Source organism: Orcinus orca, chromosome 5 (genome assembly GCF_937001465.1).
Source record: "Orcinus orca chromosome 5, mOrcOrc1.1, whole genome shotgun sequence".
In the NCBI taxonomy this organism is placed as follows: domain Eukaryota; kingdom Metazoa; phylum Chordata; class Mammalia; order Artiodactyla; family Delphinidae; genus Orcinus; species Orcinus orca.
Window position 1 is genome coordinate 8,729,407 of NC_064563.1, and position 24,457 is coordinate 8,753,863.

At 38.3% G+C, this 24,457-nt stretch overlaps 2 protein-coding genes across 4 annotated transcripts in view; one reads left to right on the forward strand and one right to left on the reverse strand.

Annotated features, from left to right (window-relative positions):
* Nucleotides 1-1,654: 1,654 nt before the first annotated feature.
* On the forward strand, nt 1,655-22,042 carry PP2D1 (protein phosphatase 2C like domain containing 1). Its single transcript, XM_012533798.3, is given in 4 exon segments — nt 1,655-3,222; nt 6,453-6,560; nt 6,562-7,496; nt 20,489-22,042. Coding segments are annotated over 4 exon segments (1,875 nt in total). The 5' UTR covers nt 1,655-3,199; the 3' UTR covers nt 21,298-22,042.
* Nucleotides 21,456-24,457, reverse strand: part of RAB5A (RAB5A, member RAS oncogene family) — a 30,810-nt gene continuing 27,808 nt past the window's right edge. For all 3 annotated transcript variants that reach the window (XM_033431987.2, XM_004271917.3, XM_012533815.3), the window contains one exon: nt 21,456-22,896. In XM_033431987.2, coding sequence (XP_033287878.1) covers nt 22,781-22,896 — 116 coding nt within the window. In that variant the 3' untranslated portion in view covers nt 21,456-22,780. The remainder of the gene's footprint in view (nt 22,897-24,457) is intronic.

The window sequence follows — 24,457 nt, forward strand, 5'->3', positions numbered from 1 at the left end:
GTGTGTGTGTGTGTGTAAAGGTGACATGGAGCTAGGGTGGTGAGGATGGATAGAGACATAAGCAGGGCCGAAAGTGAGCAGAAAGAAACAAGTAGGTGAAAGTGGATCATAGGGAGAGAATTTAATGGAAATGTTTATGCAAAGGTGGTTGTGGAATGTGGGGAGACTAAATAATGTTACTAAGTTAATATTAATGATAATAACAATTACGTAATGAGCATCTACGCTGTACACTGTGCTCAGTGTTTGACAGACATCGCTCATTTCACATCAACCAGCAAGGTTCCTAGTATTATCTCTATTTCACCGCTGACAAACTTGGGGTCCCAAAGGGCTAGATAACCTAAGAGCACCAACAAACCAGCAGCAAGCTGGGATTCGAGTCCAGCCGGCGTGCTCCCAAGCCTTTGCTACTTCCATTCCGCCGTGTTGACTTTCCGTGGGTCGGGTATCCCGCAAGCAGCAGCATCCACATGAAGAGGCCTGGACCTCCGTGTTCGTGTTCATTGTGATGTTATTAGAGCAAACAAAACAGAAGAGAAACAACCACTTCATTACAGGTAAATGGTTCAATTATCTACGTTACATGTTTACACTTACTGTAGAATATAATACAGTGGTTAAAAAGAATGGGGTAGGGGGACTTCCTTGGCGGTCCAGCGGTTAGGGCTCAGCACTCTCACTGCCGAGGACCAAGCTTTGATCCCTGGTCGGGGAACTAAGATCCCACAAGCCATGCAGCATGGAAAAAAAAAAAAAAAAATGTAGTAGGTTGATAGGTACTGACTATCAACCTAAAAAATCATCACCCCGTACTAGACCCCATACTAGTAAGTGACGGGAAACGTTTACAGAATAATATTATGATTATGCTGCCATGTTATTTTTTAAGATACAGAAAACAAGACTTAATGGAGTCTACAAGTGTATTCCTGTATAAAAATTCATCAAGCTGTACATTTAGAATTTCTGCAACTGACTGTAAGCAAATTAGATCTGAATTTCAAATTAGACTGTGTCTGTGTTTTCATGCACATACATATGAAAATACATAGAAATCGGTCTGGAACAATTTACACCCAATTTTTGGCAGTGGTAACTTTGGGGAAAGGAAGATCTCTTCTTTTCCTCTACATACTTCTGTATTGTTTGAATATTTTAAAAAGGTGTCATTGGGTGTCTAATAAATACATAGAAGTACGTGTTTTTGTCAATAAAAGAAATAACATAAAATAATTAATCAATTCATAGACAAAATTAACAGACAGCAAATACACTTTGGAAGAAAAGAAGCTACTGAGGATCCATGTAGAGATAGACCCAACTGCTCCCTTGCAAAGTATTTCAGGAATATGTTTTCTCTATTTTTGCCTCTCTGGAAAGAAGTTGACCCTAAGTCACTTTTGTAAGGAGGTTTTCCTACAACCCTAATCACCAGCGGGCCTGAGGGCTGCATGTGGAGATATGAACACTCAGCCACCCTAAGAGAGATACCTGACCCCGCCCGGGAGCTGGAGCTGACAGGAGACTCAGGACTTGCTTGAAAGAACTGCCTCAGTAACCTTCCCACACTGACGTGGCATGGGTGTGATGCAGCTGCTGGGAGTGATCAGGCAGTACACCTGCATGAGTGGTGTGAAGGAATTATGGAATAAGGAATTCATTCTGTGGGACTTCCCTGGAGGTCCAGTGGTTAAGACTGTGCCCTTCCAATACAGGAGGTGTGGGTTTGATCCCTGGTTGGGGAACTAAGATGCCACATGCCGTTTGCCACGGCAAAAAAAAAAAAAAGAAAAAAGAATTCATTGTTGAAATCTGACCTCACACAATTTGTGGAAGGAGCCGGGCAACTGAACATCTGGGAAAGGAAGCTGGAAGGACCAGAGGAGTCCGTAGCCAGTCTGAGAAGCCAAGGCTATCCAGCCACTGAAGTAGGACCACAGAAGGCATGCTGCTGGAGGAATCCGGAGGGAGTATTTGCTTTGGGGGTCCACTTGCTGGTGGATCTGGGGCTGCTGTGGGCAACGTAGAGGGAGTGAGGAGAAGCTGGACCTGCTAGGCACCTCTGCATCTGGGGTCATCTCATTGAACCATGGCAGCGTTCAGATGTACTGCCCCCAAATTCCTTTCTTGCAAGTCTAACCTGGAACCACACAGGGAAAAGGATTCTGGAAAACATAGTTTCTAGCCTAACCAAGTTAATGGTGGGAGATGATTCTGGAGGAAAGGTGGTGAGTTCCATTTTGGACATGTTAATTTGGGGTTGACTGGAATCGTGCTCGTGGTGATGTCCAGTAAGTAGTCGGGCTTGTCCAATCTTCTTCAATATGCAAACAAGCTGTTCTAAGACTCTAGTTCTAATACAGGCCTGGGGTGAGAAAGTGGAAGGCCGCTGTGGATTAAGAACCTAGGAACTAAAGATATCGACCAGGAATAAAGTTAGCCTCAAGAAATACAGTGCAAAAGCCAAAAGCCTGTACCTTTCAAGCAGTGACTTGGGGCGGCAGGATGGGAGTGGGGATGGCGAGACTCTCCAGGGCAGGTAGGAAGGGGTGCTGGAGAGATGGCTTGAGACACCTTACCCCTGAGTGGGAAGACAACTGTACATTAATTGAGAGTCACTCTTTTCTTTTCTTTTCTTTTTCTTTTTGTGGTACACGGACTCTCACTGTTGTGGCCTCTCCCGTCGCGGAGCACAGGCTCCGGATGCGCAGGCTCAGTGGCCATGGCTCACGGGCCCCACCGCTCCACAGCATGTGGGATCTTCCCGGACCGGGGCATGAACCCGTGTCCTCTGCATCGGCAGGCGGACTCTCAACCACTGCGCCACCAGGGAAGCCCACTCTTTTCATTTTTTAAGTCTTATTATGCAGGCATAAGGCAGTCTATTCAATGAATGATCCTTATTTCAGAAATTTCAAAGACAAGTTTGTTACTTAACACAATTTGTGACCTTATTGCTTCACAGTTCTTCAGAATCATAGAGTGAGTTCTGACTGAGGTTCCAGGTGATGTAGTAAACATTCCAAGCAGAGAGGTCCATCAGCAAGTCAGGGGACCCTCCCACCGGCATCACCACCATCACCACTATCACCCACCCCTCCACTCCTACCACTGCCAGCACTAGCCAGGTTGGAGGAACAGAGGCTGGGAAAGGTGGTAAAGAGAGGGCAAAGGATGGTGGCAATCCCAAAGGAACATGGAAGTTAATAGCGCTTTCAGGTAACGTTTCTTCATTTGTATTGGATAACAAATGTAGTCAATGAACAATTATATCTGCAGTTTTCTTTTTCCTCCACTTTCTCAGTCATCAAATGAAACTTTGGCTTCCTGTTAGACTATGTACGTGGAGGAGCGGTATATTCCTCCGACTACCTTATACAAAAAGGGCTTCTGTCTCTCTCTCTCTCTACTTTTATTCTGCTATATTTTTCATGATAGTACTTATCTCTGATATTATGTGTTTCCATGTTTCCTTTATTTTTTTAATTTTTATTATTATTATTATTTTTTGCGGTACGCGGGCCTCTCACTGTTGTGGCCTCTCCTGTTGCGGAGCACAGGCTCCGGATGCGCAGGCTCAGCGGCCATGGCTCATGGGCCCAGCCACTCCGTGGCACGTGGGACCCTCCCGGACCGGGGCATGAACCCGTGTCCCCTGCATCGGCAGGTGGACTCTCAACCACTGCACCACCAGGGAAGCCCCATGTTTCCTTTATTTACTGTCTGTCTTTCATATCAGAATATAAGTTTCATTACAGAAAATGCCTTTGTTCGCATCTCTATCCCAAGCAAATAAACCAGTACCTGGCAAATTGCAGACATCCAAGTGTTTGTTGAATGAATGAATGAACGAACGAATATATGAAGATGCATTACATTCTAAGAATGGCTCCACGTGAGAGAGAGTTGTATTATGGCTCTATATAGGAAAATAAAATTCTGATATAACTTTATTTTTATCTGATGACTCTAGGTCTAACTATAGAATTGGTATGCCTTATATATTGTCCCAACAGTTCTACAAGCCTCAGAAAAACTGTATCCTTTATATGAATATTACCAAATAATAGCAATTTTAAAATATTTGATATACGTTTTGGTCAGAGAGCTGAAAAGCTTTGCCGGTACCCATTTTTTCCACTACTTCTCTGTGTGCCTGTCCACCTCCTCGGCTGGGTCGTCTTCATCCTTCTGCCTGCTAGCTGGTCATCCCTTTGGTTTGACCTTGGAGCCCTTGCTGCTTTCTCAACTGAGTGTTTTTCTAGGTCAGCTTCTCAAGTGTCATGGTGCCATTCCTAGCCAGATGAAGGTTGGGCTCCTGGTTGAGTCCTGTCATGGGGCTCTGTCCTGGCTTCATCTGACCTGTCTGGTTCTTTGTATGAGCACATGGGTGGGACTACAGACTCCTCCCCTCATAGCTTCAAGGGCAAGACACCAGCCTTATTCGTAAGCTGCACTGTAGCTGCACAGTAGCTGGCCTGTTGTAGGTATTGAAGAAGTGAATGGTTGCTGACTAAATACTGAAATATCGATGAGTGAGATTGATAGAACTGGGGGATTTGCTTTAAAATACTCCAGTAAAAATGAGTAAAATGAAATAACGTGGCTGAGGACACAGTGGAAACGAGGGTGAAAAAATGTTGGTAATGGTTGAAGCTGGTGATGGGTACGTGGGGCCTCATTATATGTTTCCATTTTTGTGTGATTTTAAAATTTTCCATTAAAAAAGGAACAAGTTTCTTTTAGATTCTTATGGTGGTTTTCTGCTGCTAAATCCAAATATTTGTACATTTTATAGACAACATTAATAAAATATATTGTTTTAATTAAGATAACTGAGTAAAGAAAAAGTTAAAAATAGAAAAACAAAACAAAAAAAGAAACCAAAATTGGTTGGTGAGGCAAAACCAGGAAAGCTTGCTACTAGGCTAATAGTTCAATGAGCATTTATGGAGTGGAAATTTGTAAATGAAATTTTACTGTAGGGATGAGTAGCTGTATCCAATAGAGTTGTGCACATCAGGGAATTAAATACACATAAGGAAAGGAGCAGACTAAATATACCCATATCAAATACAATTCATATATGAGTTGAGTTGAAGTTAGCTAATTTTTTAAAATTAAATTGAAGTATAGTTGATTTACAATGTTGTGTTAAGTTTCTGCTGTACAGCAAAGTAATTCAGTTATACATATGTATACTTTTTTAATATTCTTTTCCATTGTGGTTTATCACAGGATATTGAATATAGTTCCCTGTGCTATACAGTAGGGCCTTGTTGTTTCTCTATTTTATATATAGTAGTTTGTATCTGTTAATCCCAAATTCCTCATTTATCCCTCCGCCACCTCCTTTTCCCTTTGGTAACCATAAGTTTGTTTTCATTTTTTAAATTTATTTTATTGAAGTATAGTTGATTTACAATGTTGTGTTAATTTCTACTGTACAGCAAAGTGATTCAGTTATACATACATATATTCTTTTTCATATTCTTTTCCATTATATTTATCACAGGATACTGAATATAGTTCCCTGCGCTGTACAGTAGGACCTTGTTGTTTATCCATCCTATATATATAATACTAGTTTGCATCTGGAAGTTAGCTGGTTTTAAGATATCACATTTCATAAACATTTAAAGTCACTAACTTTGATTTTTCAGGTTTTAAAATATTTTGTAACCAAAGCATTTTTTTTCAGGTCTCTCATACCTCCACAGGCCCTTTCAAAGATCTCCTGCCCTAGGAATTGCCCATAAAAATGGATTCAAATGGCTTCATGTGCTGAGTACTGTTGTAGATGCTTCAGGTAGGAAGGAGTGTAAGAAAGGGTGTCTGCTTTCTGGAAATTTATCATCCAGCTCCTTTTCTTTCCTCAGGCCATACCTCTTTCCCTTTGCAGTCCTAAAAATTTCTGTCCTTACTATCCATTCTTTTCATCATTCTGCTTGGTTTGGGCATCTCCCATTCATTTTCTTGAGAACTCTTTAATTAGGACAAAAGCGTTTTTAAAAAATTATTCTATTTCTTTATATAATATTATTATATAAATTAATATTATATAAATAAAATTATTTTATTAGTAGGACAAAATCGAATACAAAAATAATTATGCTTTATATTTGAAATCACATTCCTAGATCTCAAGCATATACCTTCACTTGCCTAGATAAAATATTGTGCTGATTTATCTGAGTGTTTGTTCTTAGAGGTCTAGCTGACTTTCTGGAGATTTTGCTGAATTTCATTTGGGCCTACACAGGCCAATCACCAATTCCTTAAGTACTTACTATGTGTTTTGGGGGGGAATCACAGAAAGAGGAATAAGAATATTCTAGGCCAATATGAAATCTCAAGGATCCAAAACAAATTGCAAAGATAGGGGCCTGCTTGAAGAGATATTCAGTGCATCAATCCAGGCATGTAAATATCTTTTATCCTGTTTGCAGAGTGTTTTGGAAATCAAGGCAATTGTACACAAGAAAACTGACATATGATTCAGATGAGGGAGTCCCACTTACCTGGAGAAGAAAGCATTTTAAAAGGAAAAAGAAGAGACCATCACGAAGTGCAGGTCTACAATGAGATGATCACGTTTCCCTGTTCCATATGCAAGCATGAAATTGACCTACCTGGAATATTCCTCCATAAAAAGCAGCATGTAGCTCTGGCTACATTGGGCTTTCAGTGGATGGGTGGGGAGAAACCAGGGCTCTCAGCGATTGCTGATCAGAGGCAGTCCGTCATTGCTAAACTATTGTCATCGTTTGCATTTACTGAAAAAATCTTACAGGGCATTAATAATGCTTTTGAGCTCCTTTGCAAGAAACAAATACCAGCACACTATAAGATTATTGATAACATTCCCAAGAGTTCAATATATCCTCAAAAAATCTGTCACCTATTAATTAAAGGAGCAGCCATTTGCGAAGACAGGAATTCTACGTGGAGAGTTGACATGAATGATAAATTCACTGTCGTGAATAATTTTGGCAACAAACCCAATGTGTGTTTTTTTGGTTTGTTTGATGGACATCACGGTGCCTCGGCAGCAGACTTGACATCAGTGGAACTCCCAGTTTTACTTCTCCACCAACTTTCCAGACTTGATCCTTCCTACCAAATGACCCCTGAAGAGCAAACAGTAATCAATTCTTTTCACACAGTGTTTAGAGAAGACTACAGAGCTATAGAAGACACCTTCTCCTCCATAAAGAAAAAGACGAAAGCATTGAAAAGTGAGTATGAGAACATACACAAAGCCTTTGCAAAAGCATTTTGGAGAATGGACAGGCTTTTACGTCTTGGAAGGAAAGAAGTGTCCAGGGCTCGATGGAGCGGCTGTTCTGCAGTTACTTGCATATTGGAAGGCAACATTGAAAGTCCCAAAGCTAAGAAGTCTTCGAGAAGATTCAATGACCTTGATGCTTCTTTGGTCCCTTTCCAGGAGACGCCGAAAATAATTTCTGGAGTGCTACATATTGCAAACACTGGTATGTATATTGAATGGTACCAGGTTACACCTTAACATGTTTTATTCCTGGCAGCAAAACCTCTCTTGCTTCCAGAATTACCTAGTGACCTATTATTTAATGACTTACTAGTGCCTAGATATTTCACTGACCAATTTAAGAAACGACCAATAACCACAGTTTAAATGTAGATTTGCAGGCACAAAATGAATTGTAATTATGTCTCAAGGAGGCACGTACATGAAATAATGTGACCAAAACATGACGTTTTCTAAATGGGGTAGCAACACAGCTATTGATAAAGGCAAAGCAAATCTATTACATTTGCTCAGATCGGAATGAAACCAAAACATTCCCCACACTTCCCTTTTTCGGGAGAATGGAAAGTTCTTTGAGTGTTGTTAGTATAGCTGCTAAACTGGTCAGTTTTTCTGGTAACTAACATATTTGCAACAGGTCACTCTTGTGCTCACTGGCCAAGTTGCATCGATTTCACCTTAGGAAAAACAATCATCCGTGATTCAGTTTTATAGGCGTGTATTTCCTTCTCCAAAAATTTTGGCTGGATTCTTTTAATTTTATTTCAAGAAGCAATTCTTTTGACTTGCTGTGCTAAAGTTCTAGCTAAGGAGCTTGCCAAACTCGAAAGCCCAGAGGTAAAACAGTTTTAGCCAAGTTAACCCGAGTTCCATGCTCATTTCCATGAGATGCTTAACTAGGGTTCCACCACCCCTTTCCTCGGTAGAATTATTATTAATGACAGTGTCCACTTGCTGAATATTGCGCACAGAGTAATTTCTCATGTAGTCTTCCAAGAACTCTGATATCTAAAGATATCTAAGTATTGTTTTTAAAAAAATATATTCGACATGTAACATTGTGTAAGTTTAAGAAGCAAAACATGTTAATTTGATACATTTTTATATTGTAACATGATTGCCATTGTAGCGATAATTACCACTTCTATCACATTACATAATCATCATTTCTTTATAGTGGTTGAAAAAATTAAGTTCTAGTCTCTTAGCAAGTTTGATGATTAAAATATATACGTTCTCTCTGTTCCCAATATTGTGCATTAGACCTCTAAGACGTATTTACTGCTCATTGCAAGTTTGGACCCTTAAACCGCATCTGTTCTCCTTCCCAACCCCTGCCGCCATTTCTAAGTGGTGTTGACCCAGTTGTCCAGATGAGAAAATAGAAGCTCGGAGAGGTGAAATTATTTGTTCAAGGTGTCAGAGGTGATAGAAATTGGAGCTGGAAATCAAACTGCCTCTGAAGGAGATTGCTTCCAGAGTCTGAGGAGTCTGGGCCTCAGGGAGTGGGACTTTGGCCCACACCGGGGCCAGATATATTCACCAAGACCATTACAATGTCAAGGTCCCTGGAAGCTGGCCTGTTTCTGATCTAACTCTGGTTGTGAGCCCAAAATGAGAACACCAGATTAAGCAATACCACGGAGCCAAGTGCAATGCCAATTTCCTTGGAGCATTTGCCATTTCTCAGGCCCTACCCTGAGGTTTCCAAAGTGCTTCAGAGCAGGCCTACTTCATGGATGGAGAGTTTTCAGATTTCAAACTAATCTGGGAACTGACCCATATCTTTGGAATTTGGACTTCTATTAGAAAATATCATTTGATATCATGGTTCCTGGGAAATGAAAGGAAAATATACGAGATACTCAATAAGTAGATACTATCATCAAATGTTCAGTTTACTATGATTCATTACTTCCAAGCCCACTGTTGTTTGGCAGGTTCTAATTTCCAGGTCAAACATTTTTTTGGATCTAATTTACAGGCTTACATACATAACTGTGTTAAAATGTTTTCATTTGGGCATCCTTCATTCTAATAGAAACAAATAAGTAGGGGGAAAAAATCCAACTTGTGAAAGGGAGGTCATGATTTATGATACAAAAGTGCTCCTAAAAGAAAGTAATTTAAATGAGTTACAAAAAATAAATGTTCACACAAATTTATCAAGGGCATGTTTTGTATTTTATAAAACAAGACCTATAAAGATAGCAAGGGGATTCATTTTTCTTGTTTGAAATTTGTCAAATACCAGTATCATCACAACTCTGGAATTAAAAGCAAGAAAAAAACTCCACCTCACTTTATAAGGAAACATGAGTGTGGTGATACAGTCATTGAATAAGTGTTGAATTTGTGCATGTGGAAAAAGATCCTTCCAAACAGACATTCCTGACTTTTTTTCTTAGCACTTCTCATTTATATTGCATTTTATCACTTCTCCTGGTGCTCTCTTATTTTTCTTCAGTTAATCCTCACAGGATTAAAACTCAAACATATTGATACAGCATACATAATTACACTTTTTTCACAACATCAAATAAACCACAAATTTTTACATTTCTAATTAACCACACTAGTTCCTTATAAACATATGGGATTCTTATTTGATCCCCTAAATCCTTTTCCCCAGTGATTTTATATTTAATAGCTTTATTGAGATACAACTCACAAAGAACACAGTTCATCCAAGTAAAGTCTACGGCTCAGTGATTTTTACTATATTCACTGATACAGCCTTTTCTCCCCATCTTTTTATCTTTGAATCAAGTGTCTTGTTAGAGAACATATAGGTGGATCTTGTTTGTATTCATTTACTGTGGTTGTTGTTACAAATTTACCATAGATTTCGTGGCTCACACAACAGAAATTTATTCTCTTACGGTTCAAGAAGTTCTAAACCAGCATAACTGGCCCAATGTCTTCATGGCAGTGCTCCCTCCAGAGGATGTGGGAAAGAATTTGTTCCTTGCTCCTTCCACCTTCTGCTTGGCTGCCAGTATTCCTTGGGTTGTGGCCACATCACTCTGATCTCAAATGTGCTTCCATGTGCACATTTCCTTCTTCTGTGTCTGTAGCCAAATCTCCCTCTTGTGGTTGAATTTAGAACCCACCCAGACAATCCAGTGTTAAGCATCTCAGGATCATTAATCACATCTTCAAAGTCTTTGCCATATAAGGTAACATTTACAGGCTCCAGAGATTAGGTTCTGATATCTTTGGGGATTTTATTCAGCCAGCCACCATGTTTGTTTGTTCGTTTTTCCATTCTGCCAAACTTTGCCTTTTGATTCAAGTATTTAATTCATTTACATTTAAGGTAATTAATTATAGGGTAGGATATATGTCTGACATGTTTCTGTTTGTTTTCTCTCTCTCTCTCTCTCTCTATATATATATATATATATATATATACATCTTTTGTTTTTCTATTCCTCCGATACTGCTTTCTTTTTTTTCCCTCAACTAAGATTAGTCATCCTTTTTTTAAAATTTAATTTTATTTATTTTTTTATACAGCAGGTTCTTATTAGTCATCCATTTTATACACATCAGTGTATACATGTCAATCCCAAGCTCCCAATTCATCACACCAACTCCCCCACCCCCCACCACTTTCCCCCCTTGGTGTCCATATGTTTGTTCTCTACATCTGTGTCTCAATTTGTGTCCTGCAAACCAGTTCATCTGTACCATTTTTCTAGGTTCCACATAACGCGTTAATATACGATATTTGTTTTTCTCTTTCTGACTTACTTCACTCTGTATGACAGTCTCTAGATCCAGCCACGTCTCAACAAATGACTCAATTTCGTTCCTTTTTACAGCTGAGTAATATTCCATTGTATATATGTATCACATCTTCTTTATCCATTCATCTGTCGATGGGCATTTAGGTTAGTTCCATGACCTGGCTATTGTAAATAGTGCTGCAATGAACACTAGGGTGCATGTGTCTTTTTCAATTATCATTTCTCTTTTTGAATTACGGTTTCTCTTTTTGAATTATGGTTTTCTCTGGGTATATGCCCAGTAGTGAGATTGCTGGATCATATGGTAATTCTATTTTTAGTTTTTTAAGGAACCTCCATACTGTTCTTCATAGTGGCTATATCAATTTACATTCCCACCAACAGTGCAAGAGGGTTCCCTTTTCTCCACACCCTCTCCAGCATTTGTTGTTTGTAGATTTTCTGATGATGCCCATTCTAACTCGTGTGAGGTGATACCTCATTGTAGTTCTGATTTGCATTTCTCTAATAATTAGTGATGTTGAGCAGCTTTTCATGTGCTTCTTGGCCAGCTGTATGTCTTCTTTGGAGAAATGTCTATTTAGGTCTTCTGCCCATTTTTGGATTGGGTTGTTTGTTTCTTTAATATTGAGCTGCATGAGCTGTTTATATATTTTGGAGATTAATCCTTTGTCCAATGATTTATTGGCAAATATTTTCTCCCATTCTGAGGGTTGTCTTTTCGTCTTCTTTATGGTTTCCTTTCCTGTGCAAAGGCTTTGAGGTTTCATTAGGTCCTATTTGTTTATTTTTGTTTTTATTTCCATTACTCTAGGAGGTGGATCAAAAACGATCTTACTGTGATTTATGACAAAGAGTGTTCTTCCTATGTTTTCCTCTTAGAGTTTTATAGTGTCTGGTCTTACATTTAGGTCTCTAATCCATTTTGAGTTTATTTTTGTGTATGGTGCTAGGGAGTGTTCTAATTTCATTCTCTTACATGTAGCTGTCCAGTTTTCCCAGCACCACTTATTGAAAAGACTGTCTTTTCTCCATTGTATATCCTTGCCTCCTTTGTCATAGATTAATTGACCATAGGTGCATGGGTTTACCTCTGGGCTTTCTATCTTGTTCCATTGATCTATGTTTCTGTTTTTGTGCCAGTACCATATTGTCTTGATTACTGTAGCTTTGTAGTATAGTCTGAAGTCATGAGTCTAATTCCTCCAGCTCCGTTTTTTTCCCTCAAGACTGCTTTGGCTATTCGGGGTCTTTTGTGTCTCCATACAGATTTTAAGATTTTTTGTTCTAGTTCCGTAAAAATTGCCATTGGCAGTTTGATAGGGATCACATTGAATCTGTAGATTGCTTTGGATAGTATAATCATTTTCACAATATTGATTCTTCCAATTCAAGAACATGGTATATCTCTCCATCTGTTGGTATCATCTTTAATTGCTTTCATCAGTGTCTTGTAGTTTTCTGCATACAGGTCTTTTGTCTCCCTAGGTAGGTTTATTCCTCTTGTCTCCCTAGGTAGGTTTATTCTTTTTGTTGCAATGGTAAATGGGAGTGTTTCCTTAATTTCTCTTTCAGATTTTTCATCATTAGAGTATAGGAATGCAAAATATTTCTGTGCATTAATTTTGTATCCTGCAACTTTACCAAATTCATTGATGAGCTCTAGTAGTTTTCTGGTGGCATTTTTAGGATTCTCTATGTATAGTATCATGTAATCTGCAAACAGTGACAGTTTTACTTCTTCTTTTCAAATTTGTATTCCTCTTATTTCTTTTTTTTCTCTGATTGCCATGGCTTGGACTTCCAAAACTATGTTGAATAATAATGGTGAGAGTGGACATCCTTGTCTTGTTCCTGATCTTAGAGGAAATGCTTTCAGTTTTTCACCATTGAGAATGATGTTTGCTGTGGGTTTGTCATATATGACCTTTATTATGTTGAGGTAGGTTCCCTCTATGCCCACTTTCTTGAGAGTTTTTATCATAAATTGGTGTTGAATTTTGTCAAAAGCTTTTTCTGCATCAATTGCGATGATCATATGGTTTTTCTTCTTCAATTTGTTAATACGGTGTATCACATTGATTGATTTGCATATATTGAAGAATCCTTGCATCCCTGGGATAAATCTCACTTGATCATGGTGTATGATCCTTTTAATGTGTTGTTGGATTCTGTTTGCTAATAGTTTGTTGAGGATTTTTGCATCTGTATTCATCAGTGATATTGGTCTGTAATTTTCTTTTTTTGTAGTATCTTTGTCTGGTCTTGGTATCAGGGTGATGGTGGCCTCTTAGAATGAGTTTGGGACTGTTCCTTCCTCTTCAAGTTTTTGGAAGAGTTTGAGAAGGATGGCTGTTAGCTCTTCTCTAAATGTTTGATAGAATTCACCTGTGAAGCCATCTGGTCCTGGACTTTTGTTTGTTGGAAGGTTTTTAATCACAGTTTCAATTTCATTATTTGTGATTGGTCTGTTCATGTTTTCTATTCCTTCCTTTCAGTCTTGGGAAGTTATACCTTTCTAAGAATTTGTCCATTTCTTCCAGGTTGTCCATTTTATTGGCATAGAGTTGCTTGTAGTAGTCTCTTAGGATGATTTGTATTTCTGCGGTGTCTGTTGTAAATTCTCCTTTTTCGTTTCTAATTTTACTGATTTGAGTCCTCTCCCAATTTTTCTTGATGAGTATTAGAGTATTTTGTATTAGATAGTTTCTAGTACATCATTTTAATTCCTGTATTTCTTTTACTATATATATATATATTTTTTTTTTTTTTTTTTTTTTTTCGGTATGCGGGCCTCTCACTGTTGTGGCCTCTCTGGTTGCAGAGCACAGGCTCCGGACGCACAGGCTCAGCGGCCATGGCTCACGGGCCCAGCCGCTCTGCGGCATGTGGGATCTTCCCGGACCAGGGCACGAACCCATGTCCCCTGCATCGGCAGGCGGACCCTCAACCACTGCGCCACCAGGGAAGCCCGGCTCTGTCTTTTTTGAGGCTTGTCTTGTAAAAAATGGCAGGCAGTTTAAAACTCTGCCTATGCTTTTACTTCCTACTTGGGTTAATCATCAAGATTAGTCATAGGTGAGAAATTAAGGCTTGTTCAGGTCCTGGGCATGTATACAGCCTGCACATGTGCATGCTCTTCTGTTTCCCCAGGAGTATGTTTGAGCTTTTCAAAACCCTCTGTAGGGTCTCAGTCCTCAGCTCTTTCTTATACTTTTTGGGGGGTCAGCCTCTTGTCATCCCCAGATGCTTTCAGTGCCTCAGGCAAGTGTGATTTTAAACAATTGCTGCTGGTTTTTGGCAAACACACTGAGGATGAGTTATTTGCATAGAGTAAGCTCTGAGTCAAGTCAAATGATGACAAGATTTGAGAATGGAGCTTTCTTCAGGGACTTGCAAGACAGTTCACATAATGACAATTCTCTGGGGATAGATAATTTTAGGGAGGTCTAAAGCCATCCTTTCTCCTGCAGAGGCTGCTAGACTGTTGATTGCAGAGCTAGCATCACTATAAAATGTTTGGTTTTCAAGGCTACTGCAGAGCTGAAGAGAAGTGGTTGGAAGTAGGCCAAGTTACAAGGCCATGACCACTTGGTTTTACCTACTTTGTTTCTCTTCAATGTTTCTCAGATTTTTGCAAGCCTTTGGTTAATTTCCAGCATTTCAGAAAAGTTGACTTTAACAATTCTTGTCAGTGTTCTCATTCCTTTTCCTGAGGAGTAGATTTTCAGAGATCCTTACTCTGCAATATCTAATCTTTTCTTCTGCAATATTGAACCTGCTGTTAATCACATCCAGTGTAGTGTTCATTTTAAATTTTGTATTTTTCATCTTCAGAAGTTTGATTTTTAAAATTATCTTCCATGTCTGTATTTAACTTTATAACATTGAGAGTTGTTGCCTACTAATTCCAACATCTGCCTCAGTTCTGGGCTGGTTTCAATTGATTTTTCATTTTATTATGGGCAGTATTTCCCTACTTATTTGCATGCTTGCTGTTTTAGTTTCTTAGGGCTGCCATAACAAATTAGCTGAAACTTGGCAGCTTAAAACAACAAAAATCCATTCTCACAGGTCTGGAGGCTAGTTGACCAAAATCAAGGTGTTTGCAAGGCCATATTTCTTTCCTCCACTGTTCAGCATCAGTTTGAAATAGTCCATTATTCTGGCAGTCTGCGTGGTGGGTGAGAGGCATATATTTATTTTCAGTTCAGTGTTGCAGTGAGGGCGTGGTTCTTTGGGCTCCTAGCTTTGTTGGGGAAAACCACTAGTTTTCCCCACCTTGAACAAGCCCTAGGTTTTGTTTCCTGTTCCATAACCCCGTGAAAAGTCTAAGCTCATTTATTCAGCTCAATAAATGCTCTCAGATAAAAACTGGCTTTTGCTCTTGGCATACTCTGGGATTCAGCCATTATTCTTTTGACAGGAGAATTCTTTACTTTCTTACTAGCTCAACAATGTACATGACTTAAAAGTATATACATTATCCAGGATATTTTCCTATTCTCAGTGGGAGTCAATCCAAGACCCACACTGGCACATTACTGCTCCTTTGTAATATTTGAGTGTTTTAGCGTATCTGCTATTCCAGTATCTTTATGTCTAGATTATACATATTTGTTAATACCTTCTTTTAATGAGGCCCCAGAAACTACCTTTTTTCCTAGTGTCCTTGTTCTCTGTCCTGTGAGCTCACTCTAGATCCAGAGGCCAAGCATGACTTTACCCACTACTTCCCTATTACTCACAATCCTTTATTTGTTCCTCAAGCCCCCTTTCTTCTCTCTTCTTAAGGTTAACAATAACTCCTTTATCTAATCCTCACAACCTGTGAGGTAAGAATAATCTCATTTTAATAGAAGCTTGAGGCTCACCAAAGCCTTATTATATATGGTTATATCATTAGTGAGCCAGAACCCATGTCCTTTAAAGTCTCATTACTTCAAATGAACACCAGCAGCTTCCTGCTTTTAAGGTGTCCCTTCATTCTTATGTGTCTTCACCTTCCTCATTCACAACTGATGCTGTGTTTGCAGATCTTTTAATTTGTTGTGATTTTCCTATCTAGATGTGATTGTCCTTAGTGGTTAAATAAGTTGCTTTTAAAATTACTTCCAGCCCCATCTTTTTCCCCTAAAACCTAATTCAACTCCAGAATCACCTTAAGCAGGGGAAAAAAAAAAAAAAAAAAAAAATATATATATATATACTTATATACACACACACACATATACATATTCTTAAACAACACTGACCTTTTATAGAATTTTCCTTCCCCATCTCCCTTTTTTGGGGTATGTTGGTTTGTATATATGTGGACTCACATATATACAAACTGGATTCTGAAAATATAATCAACAAATATTTGACAGATAGTTGAGACTAATGTGTGAAGTACTGTTAGGCTCCAGTTGGAAAACGGTGAACTTGAGTTTCATGCTCACACATCTTACAAAACAATCAAAGGAATCTTTTGAACATACAGTGAAAACTAGCTCCACATCAATAAGGCTCTCATGCTAATCACCAGTAGGAAGAGTCAACACATGGCACCCATGCATACAATTTCAGCCTCTTTTGCCAAAATTAGAATCCTGAAAAAAACTGGATATAAGTTGTTTTCCTAACTTCATCTACAGGTGTTTCTACTATGCTTCCATTTTAGGGATACTTCACTAGGGTTTAAATTTCCTTAGTTTGTTTATGCTGCTTTTCAACTGCTCCCTTTTCTTTCTCCAATAACTATTTCCTCATTTCTCAAGTTCCAAGTTCCTGCTCCCTACTCCCTTAAGCCTATAACTCTTTTTAAGGATTTTCTTAGTTTTTTTTTTAAATGGGTCTGAAATGAAACATTCATAGCTTCATCTCAATCTCTTTCGGATAGACTCTCTTCAGTTGCTTTTCCCCTTCATGGAACAAAAAGGAAAATAACCTTTGTCAAGTGTCTACTTATTAAATTACCTTCTTAAACTCGACAAAAAATATTGCAGGTGGTAAATTGTTACTCACAGAAATAAAGTGACTTAATGAAAGTCACACAGACAAAACTGGGATTGAAGTACCAAGTAGCAAGCTCTCAAGACTTTCCTCTTCCCCATGCTGCTGCTTCTAAGGCAAGCCATCTTTTTATCCAGGGCACTCGTGCACCTTAGGGATGTTTCCTTTTCTCACCACCATCTAACATTTCTCTTACTCTTTCCTCCAGTCCTTTCCTAAAACTTCCGTTTAAATGACCTTCATGGCCCCATCTGGAAAAAAAAAAAAAAAAAAAAGATCTTGCCCATTCAGATCTAGAATTCCGTTTGGGATTGATTCTAGAGGTCATTCTGAAGTTGACGGGGACACTCCTCCTTTTTACAAACTAGAGACAACCCAGCAATTGCAGAAGGCAGTTATGTCATTGCCTTCTGCATAAGGAACACTTTGCCTGACTATACGTGTCATCTATTTTATTATTTATTTTATTGCTGAGTTGGGTCTTTGTTGCTGCGCACAGGCTTTCTCTAGTTGCGGCGAGTGGGGGCTACTCGTGGCAGTGTGCAGGCTTCTTATTGCGGTGGCTTCTCTTGTTGTGGAGCACTGGCTCCAGGCACGCGGGCTTCAGTAGTTGTGGCTCATGGGCTCTAGAGCAGGCTCAGTAGTTGTGGCGCACAGGCTTAGTTGCTCCTCAGCATGTGGGATCTTCCTGGCGCAGGGCTCGAACCCATGTCCCCTACATTGGCAGGCGGATTCTTAACCACTGCGCCACCAGGGAAGCCCCCATACGTGTCATCGTAAAAAGGCTTAAATATCATCTCAAAGCAGTTCATTTTAGTTCCCATTAATGTCCTTAAACATGTTGCCCTTCCAGTAACAGTTCCTTTTTTTTTTTTTAATTGGAGTACAGCTGATTTACAATGTTGTTAGTTTTAGGTTCCACTTTTGTTTGATAACGTTTTTCTGAACAGCACCCTCTCTCCAACTACTGAAAGCTGGTAACTTTATGTCTAGGAATTTGAATACTTATTTATGCTCAGATTCATTATGTTTTTGTGTAAAGGTCTTCTTCATCACAGTTCACTACTTAGTTATTCTCCTTTCCTCCAAACAGATATTACAGGAACCCTTCTTTAAAGCCAATCTCTCAAACTGTCATGTCTTGCTCCTCTCTCTTCCTTCAGTTCTCCAAGACACATGGATATACAGTGTTATTTTTAAATCTCCCTCCAATTTCCCATCTTCCTTGAAGCTCTTTGTTCATTATTCTATTCTAGCTTTCAGCTTAATGTAGACAACCACTTTCAACAACCCCGATTGCAGCTGGCAGCACATGCAACCCGAGGTCTAGGAAATAGAACTATTAACTCTGCATATCCACTTTTTCGCCATGTCTATTCCATTGATACTCTTCCAGGGCCTCTTATTATCCTCTATTTCCTGAGCTATGCACGAATAGTTGAGAAACACTGGGTACTTCCCCTTCATTTTATTCTTCCTTCATGCAAATTCACACAGGTTAAGGATGTGAGTTAGTCAGAAGGCACCATTTATCAGGATGAATCAACTGTCCAAGTAATTAAATAACTCAAATCAGATAGCAAGTCAATGGCAGGGCAAAACCTGCAGCCATTACTTACTGTCCTCATTTTCTAGAAAATTTTATTGTGCTGAGCTTAAGGGATGTTCACAATAATAAAATCAACGAAAATGGCATTTCCTACTCTGTAGCACAGCAATTAAAAAAAAAAGGCAAACAGTAGTACCTAAGATGTTTACCAAGCTCTCTGCAGAGGCAACTAAAATCAAAATACCAACGTATTACCCTTCCACTGTAACTACATAATCATATTAAATGCTTTTCAAATCACACAGAAACAATGCTTTTTCTTTTTGCTGAGTGAGCTTTGGCTTGCTACATGCAAATAAAACATTTAGAAGTCAGTGGATTGACTATTCTGAGCCTGTGTTTCCAGAGCTATGGTCGCACTATTTATATGTGTAAGTACACAAAGAAATTTTCTAATTTAAAAGAGGAACTGAACCATATGTTCTCCTAAGAGAACAATTCAGTCTACCCAGTTGGCATGTTCAATACCAACCCATGCTGCTTTGCTGGTACAATAATAATTTAAAACTCAGCAGAAGTCAAGAATTATTTTACTGACTTCTCTTCTGCAGAGTGTAAACAGAATGACCAGCAAAAAAGTTAACAGAAAATATTAATAACCAAACCACAAATAAAAGAGGTCATTCAGTTTTGAGGACTATCATTTATACAGCTATCAGGTTTCCAAAATATTTTCCACACAGTCATCTTTTGGTCCCATCCAATAACTCAGATATTAACAATTGCCATTATGTAAATGAGCCAACAGGCTCACTCTATGCCTGACACTAATGCTTCACCAGCTCAGGCTCTGTCCAACATATTAGGTGTGTGAACCTTACCTTCTGAAACCTAAATCCCTTTACCTAAAACGTTAGGGGATTAGAAATGAAGGCCTGCAACAACAAAATTCTGACTCCAGGTACGGTGCCATGTTTGAAATCAGAATATTCTAACGTAAATTTTGCCTATGATTCCAGCAATATTAACTCTCATAGGTATTATAAATATATAATTATGTTCCTAAAAACTTGGGAAAGTCAATTTTTCCTAACAAACTAAAGGATTCTGAGTCCTTTTTTGTATACCAAAGAAAATTTTGGTAATACAACCATCCTTCAATCTGTTCAGAGCATTATGTTAAGATTTTCTTAAGACTTTAATAAAGCACACATCATAGGTTCATCTGAATCATGAACAAACTACAATCAGATTTTTAATACCTCAGTTTTCAATCAAAGGGTTTAATGTTGGTTAGCTATTATCCATTTAATACATTAATAACACGTTTTTCTTCACGGGGCTGACAATTTCTTTTTAACACACATAACAAACCTAATAAGATGGACATTAACAGTGGCTTTCTAATTTTTTAATCACCCATACCTATAATATATTCAGGTTTTAACTTTGACCAGTTAAAAATTTACCTAACTGCACTCTTAGAAAAAAATCAAAGTTTGTATTTTTAATTGAAAAGGCATTTATTAAAACATTTTAAAAATGTCTGCTCTATGGAATGTATGTTGGTTATAAAAAAGTTCAATTCTTGATTCTACAAATATGTAACACTCAGAAGCTGCCTCATAAAAAAATTACTTATTTTTCATTATCTGTAGTTTGTTATTTTAATACTAAATTCAGTATTTTAAACACTAAATTGCTTAAAAATGAGGAATAAATTAGCCCCCCCATTTGAAATCTGAATTACTGTAAATCTTCTAATAATGATATCAATACTACATATATTTAAAAAATATTTTTAAGTGGCCTGGTTTCTATTTATGAAGTTAACAGCATGCTTTGATATAAATGGTTATAAATCTCGAGGATCAATTTTTAAAAATAATCTTTTAGGTAATGTGCAAGCAGTCTTATGCAGAAATGGGAAAGGCTTCTGCCTAACCAAAGAACATACTACACGAAACACAGATGAAAGAAGAAGAGTACTTCAGAATGGAGCAATAATTAGTTCACATGAACCATACGGGCTCCTACAAGGGCAAATAAAAACCACACGAGGACTTGGATTTCATGGAAATCTCAAACTGAAAAAATTCATTATTCCAGCACCTCAAACTATTTCTGTGCCTATAGATGACTTATGTCAATTCCTTATCTTAGCTACTAATGGACTCTGGGAAGTTCTGGATACAAAGGAAGTCACTGCACTGACAATGACAGCTTTTCAAGTATATAAAGAAGCACAGTGTTCTATCACAGGAAACAAATTGTCACCATCCAAAGGGTCTCTGCTTTTCCCAATCAATGAACAAAACACATCTAAACCAGAAACTAACATCCACATAGTGTTTCAGAGCAAATCTGAAGAAAATGTGTCAACTACAAATTCAAGAGAAAATTTGTCAGATTCAAAATATTCTATTCATAACCTTAAAAATATAGGAACATTTCCACCAAAAATGACTAAGCATGATCCTTGCAGTGAGAAAGAAACTGATGGACCAACCAGTGTAGATGGTGTGCCAAAAGACTCAAGTGAAAAAGAGAAAGGATCATGCACTAAGAGTTTCTATGGAGGTGCTGCTGAGTATATCAGCCGTGAACTTGTAAGTGCTGCTTTGGCGGCTGGCTCCAGAGACAACATTACAGTCATGGTCACACTTTTCAATGGAAGCGAGTATCTCCAGAGAGCAAAAACATGAAGACAATTCTTCAGTGAACCAGATGCTAGGATAACATCAACACCACACAAATCATTTTTAAGAATGTAGTAAAGGAAATATAAAAGCAGACTGTGGGTTATACAGTACCATTTATATATGTTCACTGTTTCATGCCAAAAAAGAGAAAAACCAGTACCTGCTTTTTGTACCACTTTATTCCAACCTGAGCACCTCAATATAAAACTAAACACTGGTGAACTGTTTTCCTTACTAATTTTGAATTACTGTAAATGTACAAGTTCTGCTAGCAGTTCAACATTTAAATAGATTAAATCATCTCTGACACATGGTAGATTTCATATAATGAAAATACCTAAAACAATTAGTGCAATATACTGAACTGATCAAAATAAAATGAACTTTGGAAAACAAGGCTGCAAGATTGTTACTAACATATCCAATACTTATGTTACAAATTACTGGTACATTGTTTATTATGGTTCTAGCCAGGTAGGAACAATTCAAGCCCCTTCCTTTCAAAGGGGGAGAGAAGGAAAAAATTAGCTGTTTTAGTAACTGTACATTTTGTATACTTTTAAGCAACTCTTAAATATTACAGAAAAGTAATAAACATATATGGAGACTACAACGCAGTACCCTATTTACAGTACAGCTGAAGATCGAATTTGAAATAATCAAGTTTGAATGTACATAATTGTTAGTGCATTGACTATTTCTATGTCCAAAGGGCACAAAAGCCCCTCCCTACTCCCAAAAAACAAAAGCTATGTAATGGCCAGCAGTGATTAAACAGAAATCACAGACACCTGGTTTGTTTCATTTTTGTTGAAGAACTTACATGTTTGAAGGGAACACTATTCTTTAAGATGCATTTTATCAGTTTTCATATTCCTAAAATAAGACAGTTACATATGATTTTTTTTTTTACTCCATTTAAAAAATAACAGGACTAGCTATAATTTAGATGCCACTGATGTTCATTTTTTCCTCCTGAAGATGTGGGAATGTTTCCTTGTGGCTAATTTGTTAAAATGTGGAATGTGTACTTTAAATAAGGATACTAAGTGAAATTACAGGTGGCTTGAATATCGTAGTTAAGCATAAATATCTTTAGAACCTCCTTCCAAAGAAGGAATTTTTTTTGGAAAGCCCAAATGAGTGAGTTCCAAATCTTTTTCACAGAACTGGCTGGTTAACTGTGGGTTCAGAGTCATCTGTTTATATCCCTGGTGAAGAGAAATGAGTCCCGCTAACATTCCAAGGAAATAAGTGTACACACAGCTCTCATCTTCCCCTTTCACTGCTGAAACATTAGTCAGAGGGTCACATGCATGTTATTAAAAATTAAGTTCAAAACACTTAAAATAATTCTGTATTAGAAACTTGACTATCGTAAGTCTCTTCTTTTTGGAAGTCATACTGGGCTGGTTAAATGCTCCAATTCCACTGTTATTAACAATTAGGAAGCAGAAGAACATTCCAGTTAGTTTAAACTGGAGGTTTAGTTACTACAGCACTGACTCCTGGTTGGCTGCGTGGGTTCAGTAAGGTCTACTCCTCTTCCTCTGGCAGAATTTGCTCCTGGATTCTGTGGTTCATTCTTCGGCAACTTTTTAGCTGAGAGATAAATTATCAGAATAAACACAATTAGAATAGCTGTATTTAATTCTTTATATAGATTCACTTAACAATACCAGAAAAGTTGTACTTTAAAGAAAATCTAAGTAAGTTCCTAAAGATAATGGCCAGCCATTATGTTTATAATAAAGAAGCTCAGCTCCAACCCATCAATGTTCTCTGGACTGCCACAAACTTTCTGGAACAAGTCAGGATATAAACGAATACCATCACCCCAGGAGAACTTGTCCTCTACTGTGCAAATTATTACCCCACATCACAACAGACTGTACCTCCTATTTTCTTCACTTATACACTTTACCCTTCAAACATCTATCATTTTCCTCTCTTGTGGCTGATTAAGAATCCTAATCTGATTCATTAGCAGCTCTTTTGAGATAGTGCCTTCAGGATCAAGTCCCTCTCATTAACAGGGACTTGATCCTGAAGGCACTATCTCAAAAAAACATTTTCCAATCTTGAGCCAGATAAGCATGGCTTGCCACACATTTGGACAAAGCCCCACAACTGGTAGTTATGGCTTTAGCTTTGCTAAGTTCTATGGAGCTTAACAGCTGTTCTCTGGAGTATGGCTCCCACTGATGAGAAAATGTACCAGCTAGATGTAGTCTGCTTGGATCCCAAAGATCCTTGATGTGTTGGGATTCATTAAACATTAAATATCTCTAAGAGCACCGACTGTAAGGGTGGCTAGACACACTGGTTTCTATCAGCCTTGGGGATACATCATTGAGGTAAGACTCTAGCTTTACCTTAGCTGTGAGGTTATACAAAAGCTGAACAAGATCTACCTCAAAATCTAAATGCCTAGTTGTGTTCTGGATCTTTTACAGTTTCTTTGTTGTAATATTCCACGATAGCATTAATCATCTTTAGAATCCTAGATGCTGGGCTGGGCAATGGATCTGGGAGCCAGGAGCACTGAGGTTTGGGAAGAAAAGTGTTCCCTTGGGCCACTTCTCTAGGAATGGCTCTAGGAATGGTACTGTAAATGGTAATAAAATGGTAAATTTCCAGTCAAATGTATTTACAAACAAAGCCCCGCCAGGACAAAGAGTAGGCTAACATTACAAACTTTATTATAATTAATACCAAATTAGGTTTTGGACTAAGTGATCATTTCTCCCTTTGGCATACTTCTGGCAAGGGCTTTTTGTAATTAGATCTGAGTGAAATTAGGAGGCTGAAAGAATTAAACTGGAATGAGGAACCTTTAACTTGTATTGGTTAATTTTTATTGTGTGAAGATGAACTACAACATATCTTCAGGGGGTCTCAAAAGAAGTAGTCTCCTGTCTCCTATCTTAGTGAGTGCTACCCAAAGCGGAGCTGGTACTATCTGCTTTGTATATAGATAACTGCAGCTTACCAACCTGACCCTGAATTGATTAGGACTGTGAGAAGCTAAAATTCCTGAATCAAGTTAAGGAAGATGTGCAATGAAAAAAGCCACTGAAGGACTTCCCTGGTGGCGCAGTGGTTGGGAATCCGCCTGCCAATGCAGGGGGCACGGGTTCGAGCCCTGGTCCGGGAGGATCCC